The sequence below is a fragment of the Neomonachus schauinslandi genome, chromosome X (assembly GCF_002201575.2).
Source record: "Neomonachus schauinslandi chromosome X, ASM220157v2, whole genome shotgun sequence".
In the NCBI taxonomy this organism is placed as follows: domain Eukaryota; kingdom Metazoa; phylum Chordata; class Mammalia; order Carnivora; family Phocidae; genus Neomonachus; species Neomonachus schauinslandi.
This window is the reverse complement of record NC_058419.1, coordinates 1,615,942-1,635,675: the sequence shown is the minus strand read 5'-3', so window position 1 is coordinate 1,635,675 and position 19,734 is coordinate 1,615,942. Positions and strand designations below refer to the sequence as shown.

At 59.4% G+C, this 19,734-nt stretch overlaps 2 protein-coding genes across 2 annotated transcripts in view; one reads left to right on the top strand and one right to left on the bottom strand.

The window, feature by feature from the left end:
• Positions 1 to 557: 557 nt before the first annotated feature.
• Positions 558 to 2,265, top strand: AVPR2 (arginine vasopressin receptor 2). The gene is made up of 3 exons (XM_021682951.1): positions 558 to 582; positions 978 to 1,861; positions 2,062 to 2,265. Exons 1-3 carry the CDS (start codon positions 558 to 560, stop codon positions 2,263 to 2,265), a joined length of 1,113 nt encoding a protein of 370 aa, XP_021538626.1.
• A 693-nt stretch (positions 2,266 to 2,958) lies between these two features.
• ARHGAP4 (Rho GTPase activating protein 4) overlaps positions 2,959 to 19,734 on the bottom strand; it is an 18,277-nt gene continuing 1,501 nt past the window's right edge. The window contains exons 5-25 of the mRNA XM_044911899.1: positions 19,280 to 19,364; positions 18,702 to 18,872; positions 14,821 to 14,883; positions 14,387 to 14,581; positions 13,642 to 13,770; positions 13,339 to 13,560; positions 8,690 to 8,791; positions 8,331 to 8,531; positions 8,154 to 8,238; positions 7,884 to 7,911; positions 7,527 to 7,629; positions 6,715 to 6,775; positions 6,538 to 6,615; positions 6,320 to 6,454; positions 6,105 to 6,210; positions 5,775 to 6,008; positions 5,619 to 5,692; positions 5,348 to 5,531; positions 5,104 to 5,175; positions 4,711 to 4,825; positions 2,959 to 3,398 (exon numbers count right to left, since the gene is read on the bottom strand). Of these exons, the coding sequence (XP_044767834.1) occupies positions 3,144 to 3,398; positions 4,711 to 4,825; positions 5,104 to 5,175; positions 5,348 to 5,531; positions 5,619 to 5,692; positions 5,775 to 6,008; positions 6,105 to 6,210; positions 6,320 to 6,454; positions 6,538 to 6,615; positions 6,715 to 6,775; positions 7,527 to 7,629; positions 7,884 to 7,911; positions 8,154 to 8,238; positions 8,331 to 8,531; positions 8,690 to 8,791; positions 13,339 to 13,560; positions 13,642 to 13,770; positions 14,387 to 14,581; positions 14,821 to 14,883; positions 18,702 to 18,872; positions 19,280 to 19,364 (2,698 nt within the window). The 3' untranslated portion in view covers positions 2,959 to 3,143. The remainder of the gene's footprint in view (positions 3,399 to 4,710; positions 4,826 to 5,103; positions 5,176 to 5,347; positions 5,532 to 5,618; positions 5,693 to 5,774; positions 6,009 to 6,104; positions 6,211 to 6,319; positions 6,455 to 6,537; positions 6,616 to 6,714; positions 6,776 to 7,526; positions 7,630 to 7,883; positions 7,912 to 8,153; positions 8,239 to 8,330; positions 8,532 to 8,689; positions 8,792 to 13,338; positions 13,561 to 13,641; positions 13,771 to 14,386; positions 14,582 to 14,820; positions 14,884 to 18,701; positions 18,873 to 19,279; positions 19,365 to 19,734) is intronic.

Genomic DNA, 19,734 nt, shown 5'->3' with positions numbered 1-19,734 from the left:
AGGCCAGGAGAGGCACGTGGGGGAGGGGAGAGAGAGGAAGTCCCCTCCTGGGCAGGTCACTCCCAGAGGCCGGGCTGGGGCGGGGCAGGGGATGGAGAGCAGATCTGAGCTCCTGGGCCACCTTCGCATCCGCCACTGCCCAGCTGCCCGGAGCCCAGAGAGCCCAGCCAGGTAAGGGGCTTCGAGGAGCCCTGGGGACATGCTGGCCTCTCCTGCCCAGCCCCTGCCCTCCCACGGCCACCTCTCCCGGCCTCCATCTGCGTGTGTGGGGGAGGCGAGCCTGTATGTCTGCCTCAGATCTTGCGGGGGCTGCCGAGATGGGTCCTAGGACATGTTCATCCATCTGCATGACTGCTCCTTTCTATCTTAACCTGCCCAGGATTGGAGGAGCACAGGGGGCCCTGAGGTCCGTGACTGGCTCAGTGGGGCCAGACCTCACCACCTCTCTAGGGGCCCCTGTCTAGAGATTAGGACAACGTGGCTGACCCCTCGAATGGGAGGCTGAGCTCGATACCGTGTCTCCTCCAGGCGCTCGAGACACCTGCCCCGGCCCCACCATGCTCATGGCATCCACCACTTCTGGTAAGGTTCCAGCCCCGGGGCCCCGACCCATCCCCCCGCCAATCCCTCCACTGGGATGAGCCAGGTAGGCTGAGTGGGGTTGGAAGAAGCAAAGAAGCCCCTCTTCCTGAGACCTCCCTCACCCTGCTCTCCAGGCTGCCCGTGCGGGGAGGGGAGGGCACGGCCCTGCGTGCTCACTGGGGGCTGGGGCTGCCCTTCCCTCCCCAGCACGCGAGGCGGGAATGGCATCTGTTTTGCTGGGAGCCGGGACAAGGGAGGCTGGAGGGAAGCAGGAGGCCCAGGTTGATGGCTGCTCGGACCACTGGCTCCGCCTGTCCAGCTGGAACCTCCTTGGGCCCAGGGCCCCGTGCCCAGCACATCCCCTAACCTGGCCCTCTTCCTCCACCCCTGCCCAGCTGTGCCCTGGACCCTCTCTCCACCTATTCTGCCTGGCAACAGCAGCAAGGAGCTGCTGGAGACCCGGAACCCGCTGCTCGTCCAGGCGGAGCTAGCCCTGCTCTCCACAGTCTTTGTGGCCGTGGCCCTGAGCAATGGCTTGGTGCTGGGGGTCCTAGCGCGCCGGGGCCGGCGGGGTCGCTGGGCACCCATGCACGTCTTCATTGGTCACTTGTGCCTGGCCGACCTGGCCGTGGCTCTGTTCCAAGTACTGCCCCAGCTGGCGTGGGATGCCACGGACCGCTTCCGTGGGCCTGATGCCCTGTGCCGGGCAGTCAAGTACCTGCAGATGGTGGGCATGTATGCCTCCTCCTACATGATCCTGGCCATGACGCTGGACCGCCACCGCGCCATCTGCCACCCCATGCTGGCGTACCGCCACGGAGGTGGAGCTCACTGGAACCGGCCGGTGCTGGTGGCCTGGGCCTTCTCGCTCATTTTCAGCCTGCCCCAGCTTTTCATCTTTGCCCAGCGTGACGTGGGAAATGGCAGTGGGGTCCTTGACTGCTGGGCCCACTTTGCTGAGCCCTGGGGCCTCCGAGCCTACGTCACCTGGATCGCCCTAATGGTGTTTGTGGCACCTGCCCTGGGCATCGCTGCCTGCCAGGTGCTCATCTTCCGAGAGATTCATGCCAGCCTGGTGCTGGGGCCAGCAGAGAGGGCTGGGGGTGGCCGTGGAGGGCACCGGACCGGCAGCCCCAGTGAGGGGGCCCGGGTGTCAGCAGCCATGGCCAAGACCGTGAGGATGACGCTGGTGATTGTGATTGTCTACGTGTTGTGCTGGGCGCCTTTCTTCCTCGTACAGCTGTGGGCAGCGTGGGACCCGAAGGCGCCCCTGGAAGGTGCGTGTGGCCACGGCTAGGACTGCGGGGGACCGGCCAGGCTCGGCCGCATAGACACCTTCACCCCCAGACGCCTCCAGCCTCGGGCTCGGGAACACACATGGGCTCACGTGGATTGCTCTTCCCTAGTGAGCAGATGGGGTCACTGCACCTCTGCATGGGCAACCTCAGTCCCAGCCCGGACTCTTCCATCCCCACAGAGGCCCCCTTCGTGCTGCTTATGTTGCTGGCCAGCCTCAACAGCTGTACCAACCCCTGGATCTACGCCTTCTTCAGCAGCAGTGTGTCCTCCGAGCTGCGCAGCCTGCTCTGCTGCGCCCAGAGTCGGGCCCCACCCAGCCCGGGGCCCCAGGAGGAGTCCTGCGCCACTGCCAGCTCCTTCCTGGCCAAGGACACTTCCTCCTGAGAGGCTTCTAGAGGCTCTGTGAAAGCCCGCTGCCTGCCTTGGGCTGGCCCTGGGAGCTCCGGGGAGGAGGGGGCTCTCGGGGAACTGGCTCCGGGGCGTGGGGAGGGGCTGGGGCCGTGGCCGTGGGCTTCCACCCCAGCCAGTGCCCGCCCCTGGGACAGAGGTCCCAGGGAGCCCGGCAGGAAGGAAAGGGGGTGGAGCCAGAGGACCTTCCTTCCCCACCCCCCCACCCCCGCCTCTCTAGTCCCCTCTCACTCTCTCCCTAATAAAGGTTCCAGCTCATTTCCCACCCGGTGAGTCTCCTTGGATCTGGGTAACGGCGGTTGTAGGGCAGTGTGGAAAGTCATTCTCAGATGCCCCCCCAGCGGCCACCAGACCCGGTGTGCAAGTCACCACCACACGGCCCTGGCACGGACAACTCTGTGCCGAGACCCCTCATGGAAGCTGTCCCGGCTGCCTAAGCTGCCACGTTTGCTGAGCACCCCGGCATCTGACAGTGCCTCTGCCTGCCCAGCCCCCCAGGACAGACAACTGGCTTGCATGGGGGAGTGAACACACAGGCCTTTATAAATGGCAGCCCACGCCTGCCAGCCTCCACCAGGTTCGCACCCTCAGCGGAGGCAGAGACAGGCCCTGGGAGCCCACCACGCAACAGCCACTGACAGGCCGTCACAGCAAAGCCAGGGAGGGGCCTGCCCCCAGCCTCCCTCCGCAGCTGCCTCCCAAGGGGGCCACAGCCAGGGCTGTGGGGCAGGCAGCTGTGTCTTCCTCTGCGAAGGGGGCGAGGGCAGGAGCCCAGCGCTGGCTGCACGGGGCCAGGGAGAAGCCAAGGGTGGCCACCTGGGGCGGGGCGGGGCCTGCAGGGCAGCCGCAGAGCCTCAGTGCTTAAGGGGCCAGTCCAGGCTCTGGGGATGGGACGCCGAGGGGGACGCCGAGGGGGACGCCGAGGGGGACGCCAGGGCCCCGGAGCCCCGGGAGAAGCCTCTGTTCTTGCCGAGGCGGCCGCAGGCTGGAGGCTTTAGGCTGTAGGGCCCGGGGCTGGGGGAGCTGGTGGACGCTGGCCCGAGGCCTTGGCGGGCGGAGGTCTTTCCCAAGAGCTCCTTAAACACGGAGTCCATGGTCTGTGCCACGGCCTAGAGGGGAGAAGAGAGAGGGAGGGCATCTGGTGAGAGCCTCCCCCAACCTAGCCAGCCCTTTCTCCCACGCCCAGGTCAGGGGGTCACCACCTGAGCAGAAGGGGGGCCTTCCTCCCTCTGCTGCCCAAGCGTCCACTTGAACTCCTTCTCATTCCAAAACCAAAGCCCTTGGCCACCTTCCTGTCACCACGCCCCTCCTCTCCACTGGCCCCAAAGCTGCCGCCCCCCTCCCCTGCCTGGTTTTCCTCCTGCTACTCTTTTTTTTTTTTTTTTAAAGATTTTATTTATTTATTTGACAGAGAGAGACACAGCGAGAGAGGGAGCACAAGCAGGGGGAGCGGGAGAGGGAGAAGCAGGCTTCCCGCGGAGCAGGGAGCCCGATGCGGGGCTCGATCCCAGGACCCGGGGACCATGACCCGAGCCGAAGGCAGGCGCTTAACGACGAGCCACCCAGGCGCCCCTCCCTCCTGCCACTCTTGGTGTAGCTGTCAGAGCCTCCTCTGGGGACACCAATAGATCCTCCCTTTTGTCATACCTACGCTCTCCCTGGCTGGGATCACAGCCACTCCTTGGCCTCCGGAGCCACCAGTGTGCTGGGGCCTCTCAGGTCAGTGTCCCCCTGCCGCCCTCTCCCCCCCCCACCCCTACCACTTGACTCCTGCTTTCCTGGCATGAGCGTCCGTGTGGCCACAGCTGTGTGCTCTTGGGCTCTGTCGTCCAGCTCACACTGGCCCCAGGGCTTCTGTCTGAGCCTGGCGGTGCTCACTGGGAGCCCGCAGGTGGGCGTGCCAGGCCCGTGAGAGCAGGGAGCCGGGTCTCCGCAAGCTGCCCCCTTGCCGGAGCCACATCCAGCACCCATTCTCTCCTCCTGTGAGAACCACCACCGTGCCCGGCTCCCCAGCCAGCTACCCACCCCATCTGTCTATCTCTTCCATCTGTCCCTTTCATCCTCCTTGGCCACCGAGTGCCTGCTAGGTCACTTCCTGTCACCTATCCTGGCTCTAGATGCCATGCCTGCCTGGGACTCCCACTTGCCACTTCCCAGTCAAGAACCAAACGTGAAGCCCAATAGCATGAGCCCCTGTGTCCCCCTCCATCCTGCTTCTGGGCTCGTCCTTGCCCTCTGGGCTCACACCCTTGCCGGCCTGTCCCTCCCTAGGCTGGGCTCAGCCAGCTGGTCTGAGGCCAGGAAGGTCAGACTTGAACCTTGGGATGAAAGAGTTTGGTTCCTAAGGGGAGGCAGAGACCCCCCCCAGGAGAGGTGCCCCTCTGCCCCGCTCTCTGCCACACGGCCAGTCCTGGCTCTCACCTTGTCTACCTCCACATACCGCTCCGGGGAGGTGGGGACCAAGCAGTGCCGTCTGTGCCCAGAGGGGCCCCCGGGTGTGCCCAGAGGGGCCTCAGGTGGGATGCATGGCTCTGGCCTGCAGGGTACAGACAGGGCATGGCCAAGGGAGGGGGGAAGAGTGAGGCTGGCCCAGCGGGTCCATTCTGTCCTCCTTTGGCATCCCTCACCCGGATAACTCTCCCCCAGCTGGGCCCCTCTCCACATGGCCAAAGCCAGACCCCAGCCCCTTCTGACCTGGCCCAGCACCTGCTGCCCGGGACAGCCTTGGCTCCCCAACAGCAGGGCTCAGGCCAAGGTGGGCAAGGAGGGCCACCAAAATGAGTCTTCCCGAAGAACCATCCTTCCCTCGCTCACCGATGGACGAATTCCATGGCCAGGAGGACCTCGGGACTGCTCGCCTGTGGCCCCTGGCCCACCTTCTCTGCACTAGGGTCGGAGAGACAGCCCGTTGAAAGCACTCATTCCCGGCGCAGGCTCTGGGGGCCGGCGGGCTCAGTGCTGGCCAGAAGTGGTCTGGGCCGCCCCAGGCCTAGGGAAGCTAGGACTCGGGGTAGGGGAGGGGCAAGACACCCGGGGGACGGAGAAGCTGCTCACTCACCCCTCGGGCAGCGTGATGTACTTGTGCGGGATGAGTCCCCGGGCGCCTGAGCACTCGCCCCGCCACCAGTCGCCCGAGGCCCGTTCGTGCAGCCGCAGCACGTCCCCGCGCTGAAAGCTCAACTCCTGGGCTGTGCGGCCCGTGTAGGCAAAGCAGGCCACGGCCTCCACGACCCCCTCCAGGTCTGGGGAGAAAAGGGGGTCCAAGTTGGGAGGCGGAGGGGGCACCCAGGGCGGGGACAGGATCGGGTCCTCCTTCTCTCCCCCCTCACCATCCTCCTGGGCCAGGGTCCCAGCTTCCAGCTCCGGCTCGTTCTCCCCGACCAGGCCCTCCAGCTGGGCATCCCTGAGGTCAGAGTGAGGCATCTGAGTAGATGAGGGGGCTCCCCTCTGCTGGACCCCCCCTCCCCCGCACACGAAGAGCATACCCTAGGCAGCTGGAGGAGGGCGGTGCCATGCACTTCTCGTAGATGGGGCCGGGCAGCAGGGTCAGCGGTGGGAAAACCCGGGAGGGCTGCACGATGAGAGTCTGCACCAGCTGGTTCACCCGGCCCTGCAAGGCCACGGGGTCCTGCCCAGCGGGCACGGGCAGCAGTGTCGGCCCGAAGCACACGGCCAGGTTGTAGGGGTCCATCATGTTCTCGTCGCTGTACTGAGCCAGGCTGGGGGCACACGCGGGTCACGGGCGGGGAACGCCCCGCCTGGTGGCCCCCGCACGCCCCACCGTCAGCCCTCCCCGTCGCCCAGAAAGCACTCACTGGTTGAGGAAGGTGAAGAGGTAGCGCAGGACGACCAGCACTGGTGCGGGCAGCTGGGCCAGGAGACGGCCAACGCGCTCCACCCGCTCGGCCACAGCCTCCAACTCTGCGGCCCAGGCCACCCCCCCGCCACCCCGGGGAGAGAAGCAGGAGTGAGGCCGCAGCGACAGGAAAGCGGCCCCTCCCGCCCGGCCGGCCTCCAGCCCTGGCCTCACCTGCAGAGGCCAGCAGCTCTCGGAACAGGTCCGGTGGGAAGAGCGGGGGATCCAGGCTCCGGAAGTAGAGCTTCAGCACCCCTGCCACTGAGTCCAGGTCGTGAGCTGTACAGCCCTCCACCAGCGGGTCCTCCCCTGCAGGTGACACAAGGCGCAGGAGGCCAATCACACCAGCTCCGGCTCTCCCCCGACCCCTACCCCCTCCTGCCTGTCCCTACCTCTCTCGAAAGCGTCACGGATCTCTGAGACCCGGGGCTGGGCGCCTGACACCCGGAAGATGCCCTCGTGCTGCAGGCCTGGGGGGAGGATGAGAGCCGATGGGTGCCAAGTCCCCTCTCCACCCCCTCGAGGATCGGGTGCCAGGTGAGCAGCAGGAGGGCCCAGGTCTTGCTTACCATTCAGGTTAATGAAGCGGACACAGCTCTCCACCACCAGGGGCACGGGCTGGCCTGAGCTCTGGGGACAGAGAGGGTGCTCACTTCACAGTCCCTCCTTGTCACTGGCTCCCTTGTATGTTCTCTTAACAAGCCATGATGGTTATTGGCAAGGAGGCCTGGCATGTGTTTTGTGAGATTCGCTCCCGGGCGTCTTACATTGTTTGCTCTTTGAATACACACAGAGTGCATAATCACATCATAAGAAAGGCCAGCGCTATTTCTTCTTTTCAGACCCTTCTTGCTTCCCTTACTTCGCCGCCTAGGACCCCCAGTGGCACGCTAGCCGGAGCGGGGCTTGTGGGCTCTACTTCTCACATGCTCTGGCCTGAGGCTTTCTGTAGATGCCTGGGGTTTTTTGTTTTTTGTTTGGGTGGTTGTTTTTAAATACCTTATTTATTTATTTGAGAGAGAGAGCGAGCACGAGCGGGAGGCGGGGAGAGGGAGCAGCAGACTCCCCACCGAGCAGGGAGCCCGACGCGGGACTCCATCCCAGGACCCCGGGACCGCGACCCGAGCCAAAGGCAGATGCTTCACGGACTGAGCCACCCAGGCGCCCCTCTGTAGATGCCTGCTACTAGTGAAGGATGTCCCCTTCACTTGGTGGAGGCCTGACAGAGGCCCATCCAGGAAGGGACAGTTGACCAGTTGTCGACAGCGGAGGGCACTGGGGGTCACAGGCAGCCGGGCCACAGAGATGGCCCAGGGCTGGAGAGAAACCAAAATGCGGGGGAGGCTCTGCACTCAGTTGGAGCACGAGGTAAAGCCAGTACCTGGATAAACTTCTCCATGTCTCCCCCGAAGAGTTTCTGGTTATACTGGGAGCTGGGGCGGGGGTGGCGGCTCTTCTGCTGTTTTCTCTGTGTGTACTGGGTCCTGTAGTGGATGGAAGCTGGCTCTGAGGGGAGGGGGCATGGAGAATAGGATGGCCCACCCCCTAGCCCAGCCAAACAGGGCCTTGGAGCCCACGAGTTAGTCCAGAACCCACGGGGCCAAGTGGGAAATGGAAGCCACGGAACGATGAGCAGCAGAGCTGGGCCCCAGGAGAGGGGAGATGGGGACATGGCACCTTGGTCCCTGCAGAACCCACTCATCAGAACACACGGGCCCTGCACGCAGCACGCACTCACCAAGACACCTCCCGCTCCTCTTTGTCACCTGGGGGTAGAAAACATAGGTGCGCTTTTCAGGCCAGGAGGTCCTTAATGCACGGCAGAGAGAAAGGCTAACAGGACAGGGGCCAGGAGCCCTGCTGGGTTCTTTCGGGCCTGCCGACCAACCTCTCTGGGCAGAGAGGAACATGGGCTGGGTGGGGGCCCCAGGCAGGAGAGCGGAGGGCAGGTGCGCTCCCGGCCCTGGGGGTGGGGAGGTAGCGGCCCAGGGCCAGAAGTGGGGCCCACCTCGCTGAATGGCCTCCTGCAGTTTCTCATGCTTGGCCTGCAGCTTGGCAAGGATGCTTCGTCCACTCAGGTACTCCTGGAGCTTCTGGGAAGCCCGAAGAAGAGCCCAAAGTTTTAATCCCAGCTCTGGGTCCTCCCCATGCCCCATCCCTGCCCCCCCAGCTGCCCCCTCCCCACCATGATGTAGAAGGTCTCCGTCTCCTGCTGCTGGCCCCGCCTCCGGCCAGCCTGCCGGGTGCCTGGATCCGAGCTGGTGGACTTGAGGGACTCGGTGGAGGGGGTGGAGGGGCTGGCTTGGAGGGAGTCAAGCACATCCCCGTCTTCCGACGCCACCACCTCCAGCAGGGCCTGCAGTGTGGCCTTCAGGGTCTTGCTCACCTGGAGGGCGGCCAGCACCAGGGCAGGAAGAAATGGGGCACGAGCGAGGGACAGGAAGTCCAAGTCAGAAGGAAGGGGGAGGGGAGGCCACGGCCACCTGGCTCCCTGGCTCCCTGGCTCCAGCTCCACGTCCCCACCCCGAGCCAGGGCACTCATACCTCCTCTGTCTCGATGGTCTGTCGGTCCAGGCGGCTCTGGATATTCTGGGCTCGGGGCAGAATCTCGTCCCGCAGCTCCATCTCCAGCCGGATCTCAGCCACCTGTGCAGGACGGCGTGCAGGGGACTGAGGGCTGGGCCCGGGGGCACAAAGCTCAGGCGTGGGAGCGGGCTGGGCAGCGGGCACTGAGGCCTCCGGGCATGAAGGCAGCGTGCACGTTTCCATCGCCTCGGCGGCTGCTGTCCAGGACCCCCAGTCCTTGACACCCGGCTCTCCCCAAGAGAAAGGAGCTCGTACGTGCCCGCGGACCCTTGCGTACAGACATGGCAGCGCTACTCCTAACAGCCCAAGGACGGAGGGAGCCCAGTGCCTATGGGCTGATGAATGGAAAAGCAAGTGTGGGACATCCATACAATGGAATGTCATTCAGCCACAAAGAGGAGCGGTGTCCTGGCTGATCCATGCTGCATGTAGGTGAACATAGAAGACATTCTGCTCTGTGAAAGAGGCCAGACACAAAAGGCACATATATCATACGATTCCATTTACATGAAACGTCCAGGAGAGGCAAACCCACAGACACAGAAAGGAGGTGAGTGGGTAATGGGGGGATGGGGGAGGAGGGTGGGGAGTGACTGCTTCCTGGGTCCAGGGTTTCTTTTGGGGGGTGAACGTGTTTTGCAATGAGAGAGTGGTGATGGTTGCGTAACTCGGCGAATACTCTAAAACCCACTGAATTGTACACTTGAAATGGGTGAATTACACGGTATATGATTCATACCTCAATAGAGCAGTTGATTATTTTTTAAAACATGGTCAGGAGGGCTGGGGTCTGAGACAGAAGAGGGAGGGCCTAGCTAGAAAAACTGCTCACTCTAATCAGGCAGAAATAGATTCCCTGTGGCAAAATTCGAATGCCTTGCCCTGTGGGCAGAGTGGGGGATGGGAGGAGACGGCTTTAGGAAGCGAGGAATGGCTCTCCTTTGAATTTAAGCATCCAGGGAACTCTGACACTGACATCAAGTTAAAATTGAGAGTGAAGACTTCGGGGGCGCCTGGGTGGCTCGGTCAGTTAAGCGTCTGCCTTCGGCTTAGGTCATGGTCCCAGGGTCCTGGGATCAAGCCCCGTATCGGGCTCCCTGCTCGACGGGAAGCCTGCTTCTCCCTCTCCCACTCCCCCTGCTTGTGTTCCCTCTCTCTCTGTCAAATAAATGAATAAAATATTAAAAAAAAAAAAAAGGAGAGTGAAGACTTCGCTTATCCACGGCAAGCTAAACATGCCCCGCTCTCTGTCCTCCTCAAGCCCCACTGGAAAGGGACGGGTGAAGGCCTAGGTCATGGGGACACCAGGCGAGGCCGGCACTGGAGAAGCCACCAGAGCGGCGGAAATGCCACCAGACCGAGGCGGCAGGCACCTGGCAGGCGCAGGAGGTGCAGAAACCAGGACCTGCTAAAGTCTGTCCGGGAAACAATACCGTGGCTCCTCAAACACTTATACCTACACTCAGCATAGGAGTCAGCAATGCCACTTCTGGGTGTTTCCCCAAAAGAAGGGAAAGCAGGGGCTCCAAGAAAGATCTGCACACTCGTGTTCACAGCAGCCAAAAGCAGGAAGCAACCCAAGTGTCCATGAAGGGATGAATGGATAAGCGAAACGTGCTCTGTCCATACAATGGCATGTTCTTCAGCCTTAAAACGGAAGGAGATCCTGTCACAGGCTACAACATCCATGAACCTCAAGGACACTATGCTGAGCGACACCAGCAAATCACAACAGACAAATACAGTATGAGTCCACGCGCATGAGTGATCTAGAGTAGTCTAGATCTAGATTCAGAGAGACAGAAAGTAGGACGGTGAGCGCTGGGGGGCTGGGGGGAGGGCGAGCGAGTGTCTAACGTGGACAGTTTCAGTTTGGGAAGATGGAAAAGTTCTGGAGACAGAGGGTGGGGATGGCTACACAACAATATGAATGTGCTTAATGTCACTGAACATCGCACTTAAAAATGGTTAAAACTGGGGCACCTGCTGGCTCATTCAGTAGAGCATGTGACTCTTGGTCTTGGGGTCGTGAGTTTGAGCCCCACGTTGGCTACAGAAATTACTAAAAAAAAAAAAAAATCCATCCATATATACATATACAGCTAAAATAGTTAAAATGGTAAATCTCATGTATGTTTTATCAGAATTATAAAAAAAAGTCTCTCCAGACTCTAGGAAACATTAACATTAGAAGACCCTCCCCCAAACCCATACAATTAGCAGAAAAGTAGAGATTTAGCCTCTGGAAAGGATAAATCAGAGGGATTCTGGACTTAGGGCCACTAGTCACAGCTAAAGAAGGGGACAAAACTTCCTACTGATGAGAAAGAAGAAAGCAGCCACTGCCATCTGGAGCCGCCCAGATGGGACGTGGTGTTATCCTACTGAACATAAGGAATGTCACAGAGCATCAGCGTCAGACAAGGTCACTCTGTGACCGTGAGAGGTGACGACAAAAACAAGGACACCTCATAATCACATCCAAGTGCAGACAAAAACAAGAACTTTGTCGAAGCCACAGAAATAACCAAACCTCCCTCTGTTCAGGCTAATATAGGAGTGTGGGCTGCTTTAGCCTCCCTTCACCCCCCACCCCCCCAACTCCTGCCTTCTAGGTAAGATTTATGAAGACATCCAATCAGAGTTACCCCTTCTTCTCAACGGTATCTAGGCCGAGTCCCTCTCCCAAATCCTGTAACCTCAGCCCAGGTCCTACTAGTCCTTTCTAGCACCTTCTTACCAGGACACCCCAGGCTCCCCACCATGGGGGTCTCCCTCAAAGCGATGGTCTGAGTCCCTTCCCTGAGGGGAAGCCCCCGTTGACAAGCTCTGCTCATGAGCATCAGATATCTCATCTAATCTACCTCTCAGCAGCTCCTCTTAAATATGACCTGATGGCCAAGAATTGCCAGCCATTTGAGGGAAGCTCTAAAATGAAAGGGAAAAAAAATGAAATGAAAGAGAAAGACGAAAGCAAGCTTTTTTTTTTTTTTTTTTTTAGCTGTAAGAAAAAACAGAAAATGCAGAGAGCAGAGAAAAATGAGGGGCACCTGGGTGGCTCAGTCGTTAAGCGTCTGCCTTCGGCTCAGGTCATAATCCCAGGGTCCTGGGATCGAGCCCCACATTGGGCTCCCCGGTCCGCGGGAAGCCTGCTTCTCCCCCTCCCACTCCCCCTGCTTGTGTTCCCTCTCTCGCTGTGTCTCTGTCAAATAAACAAAATCTTAAAAAAAAAAAAAAGAAAACAAAAATGAATGTTTCAGAATGATTTGAGAAAACATGATGTCCGCAAGACAAGTACAAAGGGTTATTTTAAATAGGAATTTGGAAAACAAAGCAGAACTAAAAAGTATAGAGGTAGGAGAAGAGGAAAGAGAAAAGATAAGAAATTTAGAGAATCGACCCATGAGGTCCAACATCCAATTATAGGAATTCCTGAAAGTGAGAGAAAAGAAAACTAGAGGGAGGAAATGATCAAAGGAATAATATAAGCCCAAAACCTAAGGCCACAGTATTCTAAACTGACAATGCCCACCGGTTGCCCAGCACCGTGAAGGATAAAGGATCCCCAAGGAACATCACCACAAAATTTTACCAGGCAGGAAAGAGACTCCTAAAAACTTCAGGGAGAAGAATCTCAGGTCACACACAAAGGATCAGAAATCAGAAGGGTATTGGACTTCGCACCGACAATGCTGAAAGCCTGGAGCGATGCCTTTAACAGTCGAAAGAGAAACTTATTCTCAACTCTGAATTCTATATCCAGCTAAACTACCAACCAATTTCAAGGCTAGAATACAGGCATTTTCAGACAAGCGAAGTCACAGGCTGCCTGGGGCGGTGGACGGAGGGAGAGGAGCCGGTGGTAGGGCTGCGCACTAGGCTAGCCGGCTGTGGAAGGAAGTCTGTTGACAAGCAACTAGCAGCGTGCTGTGCAATTTGAACACAGGGAGGGAAGCCCCAGAAGCAGCAGCTAGGGGACGGCAGGGAAGTGGCTGTTTCTGGGGAGTGGAATCGGGAACAGAAAGGGTGAGTCAGAGAACTGCCAGGGGCCATCGTAAGCCTTGAGTAACATTTGACTTTTTCAACTATGACTCGGATCAATACACAGATTAAAAAACTAAAAGCTCTGTGCAATCCCTGTCCATTCACAATGCCCATTTGGACAAACTGGTAAGGAAAAAAAACAGCTCAGGGACAAGTGAAAAGATGCTAGCTATATTCTACAGCTTGTATGGTTTATTTCCCTTCAACTTGGTATTATGAATTGTCTAAAACATGCAGAACACTGGGACAAAGACTATATGGACAGCTAGATACCCACCTACTACCTGGCGTCCACCTGGTGCTAGTTTTGCTGTTTGCTGTGGTGGGGAGGTTGCGTTCAGCCAATGAACGGCAGAAGTTTGCTTGCTTCAAATGCAAGTGGCGAAACTTCTAGGGAGCCTCATTTGCCTTGAGACCATTGAATGAGGCTCTGAGAAATAAGCTGCATTCAGGAGTTTCGACTCCTTAGCAAAGTGGGATTCATTCGACTTAACCGCTGTTACAATGAAGACCAGAGAACACAAAGCCCTTTGCGTCCATGCCTGGGGGGCGGTGACCCTCACCTCATCTCCCTCATGGGGGTGGTAGTCAAAACGCTGTGGGAGACAGAAGGCAACTCCATGCACCTCCAGCACCTTGACCTTGTCCCCTGGAGGATCTAGGGCCTCCACGGCCTCTTCCAGGCTGCCCAGGCCCTGCATCTGGGAGACTTGGGTGCGGCTCTCGGCAGCCGCGTAGCTCCGGAGCACCTGCCCCAGGGCTAAGTGGAATCCTGTGTCACAGCACTGGGGAGGAGGCAAGCACATGGCTCAGGTGGGCCCCAGTGCATAGCGCCCCGCCCCCCAGCCTGCCCACCCAGTACTCACATCCATGAGGTCCATGACGTCATGCAAATAGTAGTTGCTGACGGCAGCATTGACACTGGCCAGGCTGAGCAGGTACTCGTTGCGTGCCTTTGTGCACTTGAGTTTGTGCTCCAAGAACTTGGCCTGACGCTGCTCAAGACCACAAAAGTACACCGGGGTCACCTACTCGGCCAGCCAGCCAGCCCCCATCTCAGGCCTTCCACGGACTCTCCACACCCCCCTCCCCATGTGGACATGTGCCTCCGATGTCCCACAGGGCCCTCGGAGCACATGGCCCCGAAGTCCCAGTGTCCTCCCTTGCTGCACCCCCCCCCCCGCCCAACCGCCACGCAGAAACTCTCCCATCTCGGGCCAGCAACCCCCGTTCTGCCTCAGCTCCTCCAGGCTTGGTACATCCCCAACCTTTCAGGGGCCACCTCAAACATTCTCTCTGTGCACATCACCCAACCACCGTCCTATGTGTCTTCTTGCCCCTCTGAGACCTGACAGCACTGTGCGAGGCAGGGATGGGTGGGTGCAAAGGTTTCCTGAGTTGGGAGCACCAAAGCTGTCTTCACTCCAGTTGGGTAGGGGAGAGCTAGGAGAGCCCTCGAAAGCCAGCAGAACTGACTAGGCCCAGCCTTACCAGCCCTGCTTTCTCCCTCCATGCCCCACCTCCCAGCAGGTCCCAAGGAGAGCCAGGGATTCCAGGGTCAAAGGTTAGAACCAGAGCCTTTGAAGACAGACAGGTGCCCTCCAGGCCCACCTTTTCCACCAGCCGCCCTCCCTTCTTGAGGGAGCTCTTGCGGAGGGGTCCTGCCTCAGTGGTGGTGGTGGTGGTGGTGGTGGTGGTGGCGGAGGCACTCCGACCCGCCCGCTTCTCCTCCTGCCGCTCGGCTTCCCGGAGCTTGGCCTCGGCATTCACGCTCTCCATGTGGTACACGTGGTACGTCTTCTTGGCCTGCAGGGAGGACCAAGGCCAGGCTGCCCATCTGGGATTCAGACCTGAGAGCTAGCCGACCCCATGTGAGCACTTGGGCCAGCCACCCTGTGCCTAGAACACGGAGAGACGGCCATGCTTGCAGTCCCCCCCAAACCCGGGACTCTCCTGGGCACTCGATCCTCTTCCTTGCGCCTGGCCTGGGGGGGCGCGAGATGATGGCCTCGCTCTGATGGGGGCGGGCCCCGCCCTGTGCTCACCGTCTGAAGCTCCGACACCACCTCCAGCAGCTCCTCCTGCAGCTGTTGCTCCAGATCCTTACTCTGAGGAGGACGCCGAGCGTGAGCAGGGCGCTGGCCCAGGGCCGCGGCGGCCGCTGTCCCCAGCGCAGCTGGGCCAGCGGGCACTCAAGGCTCCGCCCAGCTCCCCTCTGCCTGACACCCGCCGGGCCTCCCTCGAGCCTGGGGCCATCCGCACCTGCTGCGCCCAGGGCGGAGGCCTTACCTTCTTTTTTTTTTAAAGATTTTATTTATTTATTTGACAGAGAGACACACAGCGAGAGAGGGAACACAGGCAGGGGGAGTGGGAGAGGGAGAAGCGGGCTTCCCGCCGAGCAGGGAGCCCAATGCGGGGCTCGATCCCAGGACCCGGGCACCATGACCTGAGCCGAAGGCAGACGCTTAATGACTGAGCCACCCAGGCGCCCCTCCTCTATCCTTTTCTGGCTCCAGAAATACTCATGTGATGCCCCATTAGGCCACTGCTTTATTATTATTATTTTTTAAGATCTTATTTATTCATTTGAGACACAGAGATACAGAGAGAGAGAGAGAGAGCATGAGCAGCGAGAGAGGCAGAGGGAGAAGGAGAAGCAGGCTCCCCACTGAGCCAGGAGCCCAATGCGGGGCTCGATCCCAGGACCCTGGGATCACGACCCAAGCCGAAGGCAGATGCTTAACCATCTGAGCCACCCAGGCGCCCCAAGGCCACTGCTTTAAAACTTGACATAAGCCCTGGCTTTTAGGATGCTTGTTTGGCCTTTGAGGCCCTAGTGCTTGCTCTATCTTCAGCTACATTATTCCCTTTCAAAGAATCCAAAAGCCTATTATCCCGCAGAAGATGAGGACCAGATGTGTGGGACCTTGTACAAGGTGTTGAGGAGTGGAGTATGCATCCTGAGGGGTGACCTCAGGGCCGACATAGGTCAAGTGTGCTGTGCGGAGGATGGACTAGAGGAAGATGAGATCAATGTTACAGCCGTCCATGTCAGAGCGAGAAGAGACGAGAACATGAATTGGGCAGTGAAGGTCCCATATGAAGATGCTGTGAGGCCCCTATTTTCCTACAAGTCAGATTTCCAGAAGAAGCTTAAGAATGGGGGCTTCCCTGGTGGGGAGGGGCGCCTGGGTGGCTCAGTTGTTAAACGTCTGCCTTCCGCTCAGGTCATGATCCGGGGGTCCTGGGATCGAGCCCTACATGGGGCTCCCTGCTCAGCAAGGAGCCTGCTTCTCCCTCTGCCCCTCTCACTGCTTGTGCACTCTCTCTCAAAATCTTAAGAAAAGAAAGAATGGGGGCTTCCGGGGTCAAGGTTGTGCACCCAGTCTGTGTACAGGTTCATCCCTTGGGGAGACGTGCCCGGAGCCCACCCCCAGCCACAGAGAGAGAAGATAAGGGTGGGCCTGCTTTTCCACCGTCTGCCTTCCAGCCCCAGCTCCGCTCAGCAAGCCCTGCACAGAAGCGGCCCCTCCCACAGGCGGGTGCTGCAGAGACCGGGGAAGAGCTGGGCCCCAAGGGCCGCTCGGGCCTGCAGCTTCCCCTCTCCGCTCCCGCCCCCCCGCGGCCCCCACCTCCGCCCAGGAAACCCAACCGCCTGGAAGCGGCCTAGCGTCAACCGGCCGCCAGAGACACAGGGCACGGAGGGCAGAGGGCGGGCCAGGTCCCTGTGGGCCGGCCGAGGGCGGAAGGAGGGTGCGGCCCCGCGCCGTGGGAGCCTCCGCGGACTCCCTCCCACCAGCGCTGCGGCGCGGCCGAGGCAGCGCGCATGCCCGCCCCGCCCGGGAAAGCCCGCCCCGCCGCCACCAGACCAGTCAGAGCCTGGGAAAGAAGGCGGCCGCGGCTGACGAAGAGGAACGGACTGACGCCAGGCGCAGGCGGGCAGGGCAAGGCTCCACCTCCCCCTCCCACAGCGCGCCGGCGAACGGGCGGGCTGGCGCAGGCGCACCTTTGCAGCCTCGCCCTCTCCAGTCTGGGCTTCCCCAGAGGCCTGATGGTCACGTGCCAGGCGCCAGCCAGAGAGAAAACGGAGCTCTGGGCCCCCGGTGGCGAATTACTCAGCCTAGCAGGGGAGCCGGCACTGTCTGCAGCAGCAGGCGCGTGAAGTACAGGGACAGCTTTGGAGTACTGAGCTCCGCTGGGAGGTGGGCAACCCAGGCAGAGCCTGCCCAGAGACTAACAGCAGCAAGTGATCACACTGCAGCCAGAAGGAAGGGCAGGGACAAAGGCACGGCAGCAGATCTTAGGGCTGGAGTAAAACCACAAAAACGGAGGGCTTACAGAAACACACCCAGGGGCGCCTGGGTGGCTCAGTCGTTAAGCGTCTGCCTTCGGCTCAGGTCATGATCCCAGGGTCCTGGGATCGAGCCCCGCATCGGGCTCCCTGCTCAGCGGGCAGCCTTCTTCTCCCTCTCCCACTCCCCCTGCTTGTGTTCCCTCTCTCGCTGTGTGTCTGTCAGATAAATAAATAAAATCTTAAAAAAAAAACCGACACCCATAAATACAGAGCACAAACTGCGGGTTGCCAGAGGGGAGGGGGGTGGGAGATGGGCAAAAAGGAGTGAGGGGAGTGGGAAATACTGGCTTCCAGTAATGTAATGAATATGTCATGGGAATGAAAGGCACAGCATAGGGAATATAGTCAATGATACTGTAACAGCACTGTATGCTGACCCATGGTAGCTACACTTGTGGTGAGCATTACAGAGAGATGTTGAATCACCATGTTGTATACCTGAAACTAACGTAACATTGTGTGTCAACTATACTCAAACCCCCCCTCCCAAAAATGGAGGGCTTATATTCTGCAGGAAATGACATTATGCATTTGTCAAAAAACAGAATGCAGGGTGCCTGGGTGGCTCAGTCGTTAAGCGTCTGCCTTCGGCTCAGGTCATGATCCCGGGGTCCTGGGATCAAGCCCCGCACTGGGCTCCCTGCTCCACGGGGAGCCTGCTTCTCCCTCTCCCACTCCCCCTGCTTGTGTTCCCTCTCTCGCTGTGTCTCTCTCTGTCAAATAATAAAAAAAACAATGCACAACACAAAGAAGGAAATGTAAACCCTGGACTATAGTTAATTATCGATATTGGCTCATCAACTAACAAATGCAACATTTAATACAAAATGTTAATAGGGGAAAATGGGGGGGGAGGGAGGTACATGGAAACTGTACTATCTGCTCAGTTCTATAAACCTAAAACTGTACTAAAAATAGTCTATTTCCAAATGAAGGTTTAGGTTAGGGGACAGATTCCAAGGGTATTACGGTGGTCAAACACAAGACTTTCTGACCTCTTGGATGGCAGGGGAGGGAGGAATCAAGGGCTTGAGCAGCTGGGTAGCTGGCTGGGCCATTACCAGACAGGACACCAACAGAGAAGCCCAGTGAACAGTTGGATTTTACGCAGCAGGAGCCCAGCAAAGCAGTGGCAGAGCAGGGCTCAGAAGGCAGAACATCTGCCTCCCTGGCAGGGACTGGCTTCCAGAACTTCAGGGTCTCCCTCCCCTGGGCCCAAAGGTGCCAAAAGCCATCAGACTTGGGAGCCCCACCCCTAAATCCCTGACAAAGCTCTTCCCTTCTACTTGGGCTTTGGCAGGACACGCGGTGCCAAAAGGCTATGAGGTCCATATCCACAGGGACACAGAGGGGCTGGAGAGAGGCAGTCCCCCACCCTCTCCACCAATGTGCACACTCGCACACACAAACTCCCCAAGGCCGCTGGGTGAAGTTTATTGTGAAACCTCGAGGGGCAGCGAGGACAGACTGGGCGTGTCAGGGTGGGGAGAGGAGCAAGTGCAGGCTCTAGGAGGCGGAGTCAGAGGCCTCTGAGCTGTCCTTGACGTCGGTGCTTTCTGTGGTCTCGCTGACCTCACTGAGATCCTTGCTGTCCCCACCGCTATCCTCAGCAGCCAGGCCCTTCTCCTCACGACAGGCCTCTCCCGAGCTTGGAAGTGAGTTGCCTCTGCTCTCCACCTTGTTCTCGATGGAGCCCAGCACCACGTGCCTGCCCTTCTCCTTCAGCTCCAGGTGCCGCCTCAGCTGCCGCCAGGAGTCCAGGGAGACGCAGGAGGAAGGAGACAGGGCCTCAGTCTCCAGACCACATGGGCCCTCTCCTGCCACTCACGCTGGGGATGGGGGAAGCCTGCACCTGTCACTTGCTGGGGGCAGTAGGGCCAGGGCAGGACCCTGACTTTCTCCTCTGCCCAGCTGTGTGTCACCCCTGAACCCCGGGGGCCCTAGTTCTCAGCACATCCAAGGGCCTCCTCCCTCCCCTCTGCCATCACGCCTCAGACAGTACAGGCTTCTGCAGAGAATGGCGTCTTGGGGGCGATAGCCTCCTTTACAGCCCTGCCACGGCCCAGCTCCCCACCTGTCTGCTGAGGAACGGAGGTGAAGAGGGCCAGGACTCCCGGCTGTGCCGGCACCAGTCCCCTGGGGACACTTACCTCATCGGCCATCTGGGTGAGGTCCCGCTTCATAGCGTATGCGTCTTCCCCATCCGCGTAGTACTTGGGCTCCACTTCGCTGATCCTGGGGGGCGGGAGGTGCAGAAAAGAACGACCCAAATCAGAGGGCAAATTCTCCTCAGCCTTCTGCCATTCTCGGCTAGTGGGACAGCATATCTACTTTCCCCTTTGTGCCCTCCAGCAGTTAAGCAGTACGTAGCCCCCAGTGCCTTTACGCCTCTGTGGGCTGCCACTGTCCTGTGTCCCTAACCTGGCTCGCAAGGATCGGTTTCTGTGGTTTATTATGAGCTGAAGCCCTGAATTTAGCCATCCCCTTCTCCCATGCCCTGTTCTGTGTCCCTGACTGAGCAAGGAAGACTGACTCCTGCGCCTAGCAACTGGAACCGAGGAGGACAGGTGCTGGGGCCTCGGTTCCTGACAGTCAGTCACTGCCA

Coding starts and splice junctions, on each gene's coding strand:
- AVPR2 (XM_021682951.1), top strand. CDS start 558: ATGCTCATGGCATCCACCACTTCTG. Junction 583..977: donor CATGGCATCCACCACTTCTG/GTAAGGTTCCAG, acceptor ACCCCTGCCCAG/CTGTGCCCTGGACCCTCTCT. Junction 1,862..2,061: donor CGAAGGCGCCCCTGGAAGGT/GCGTGTGGCCAC, acceptor ATCCCCACAGAG/GCCCCCTTCGTGCTGCTTAT.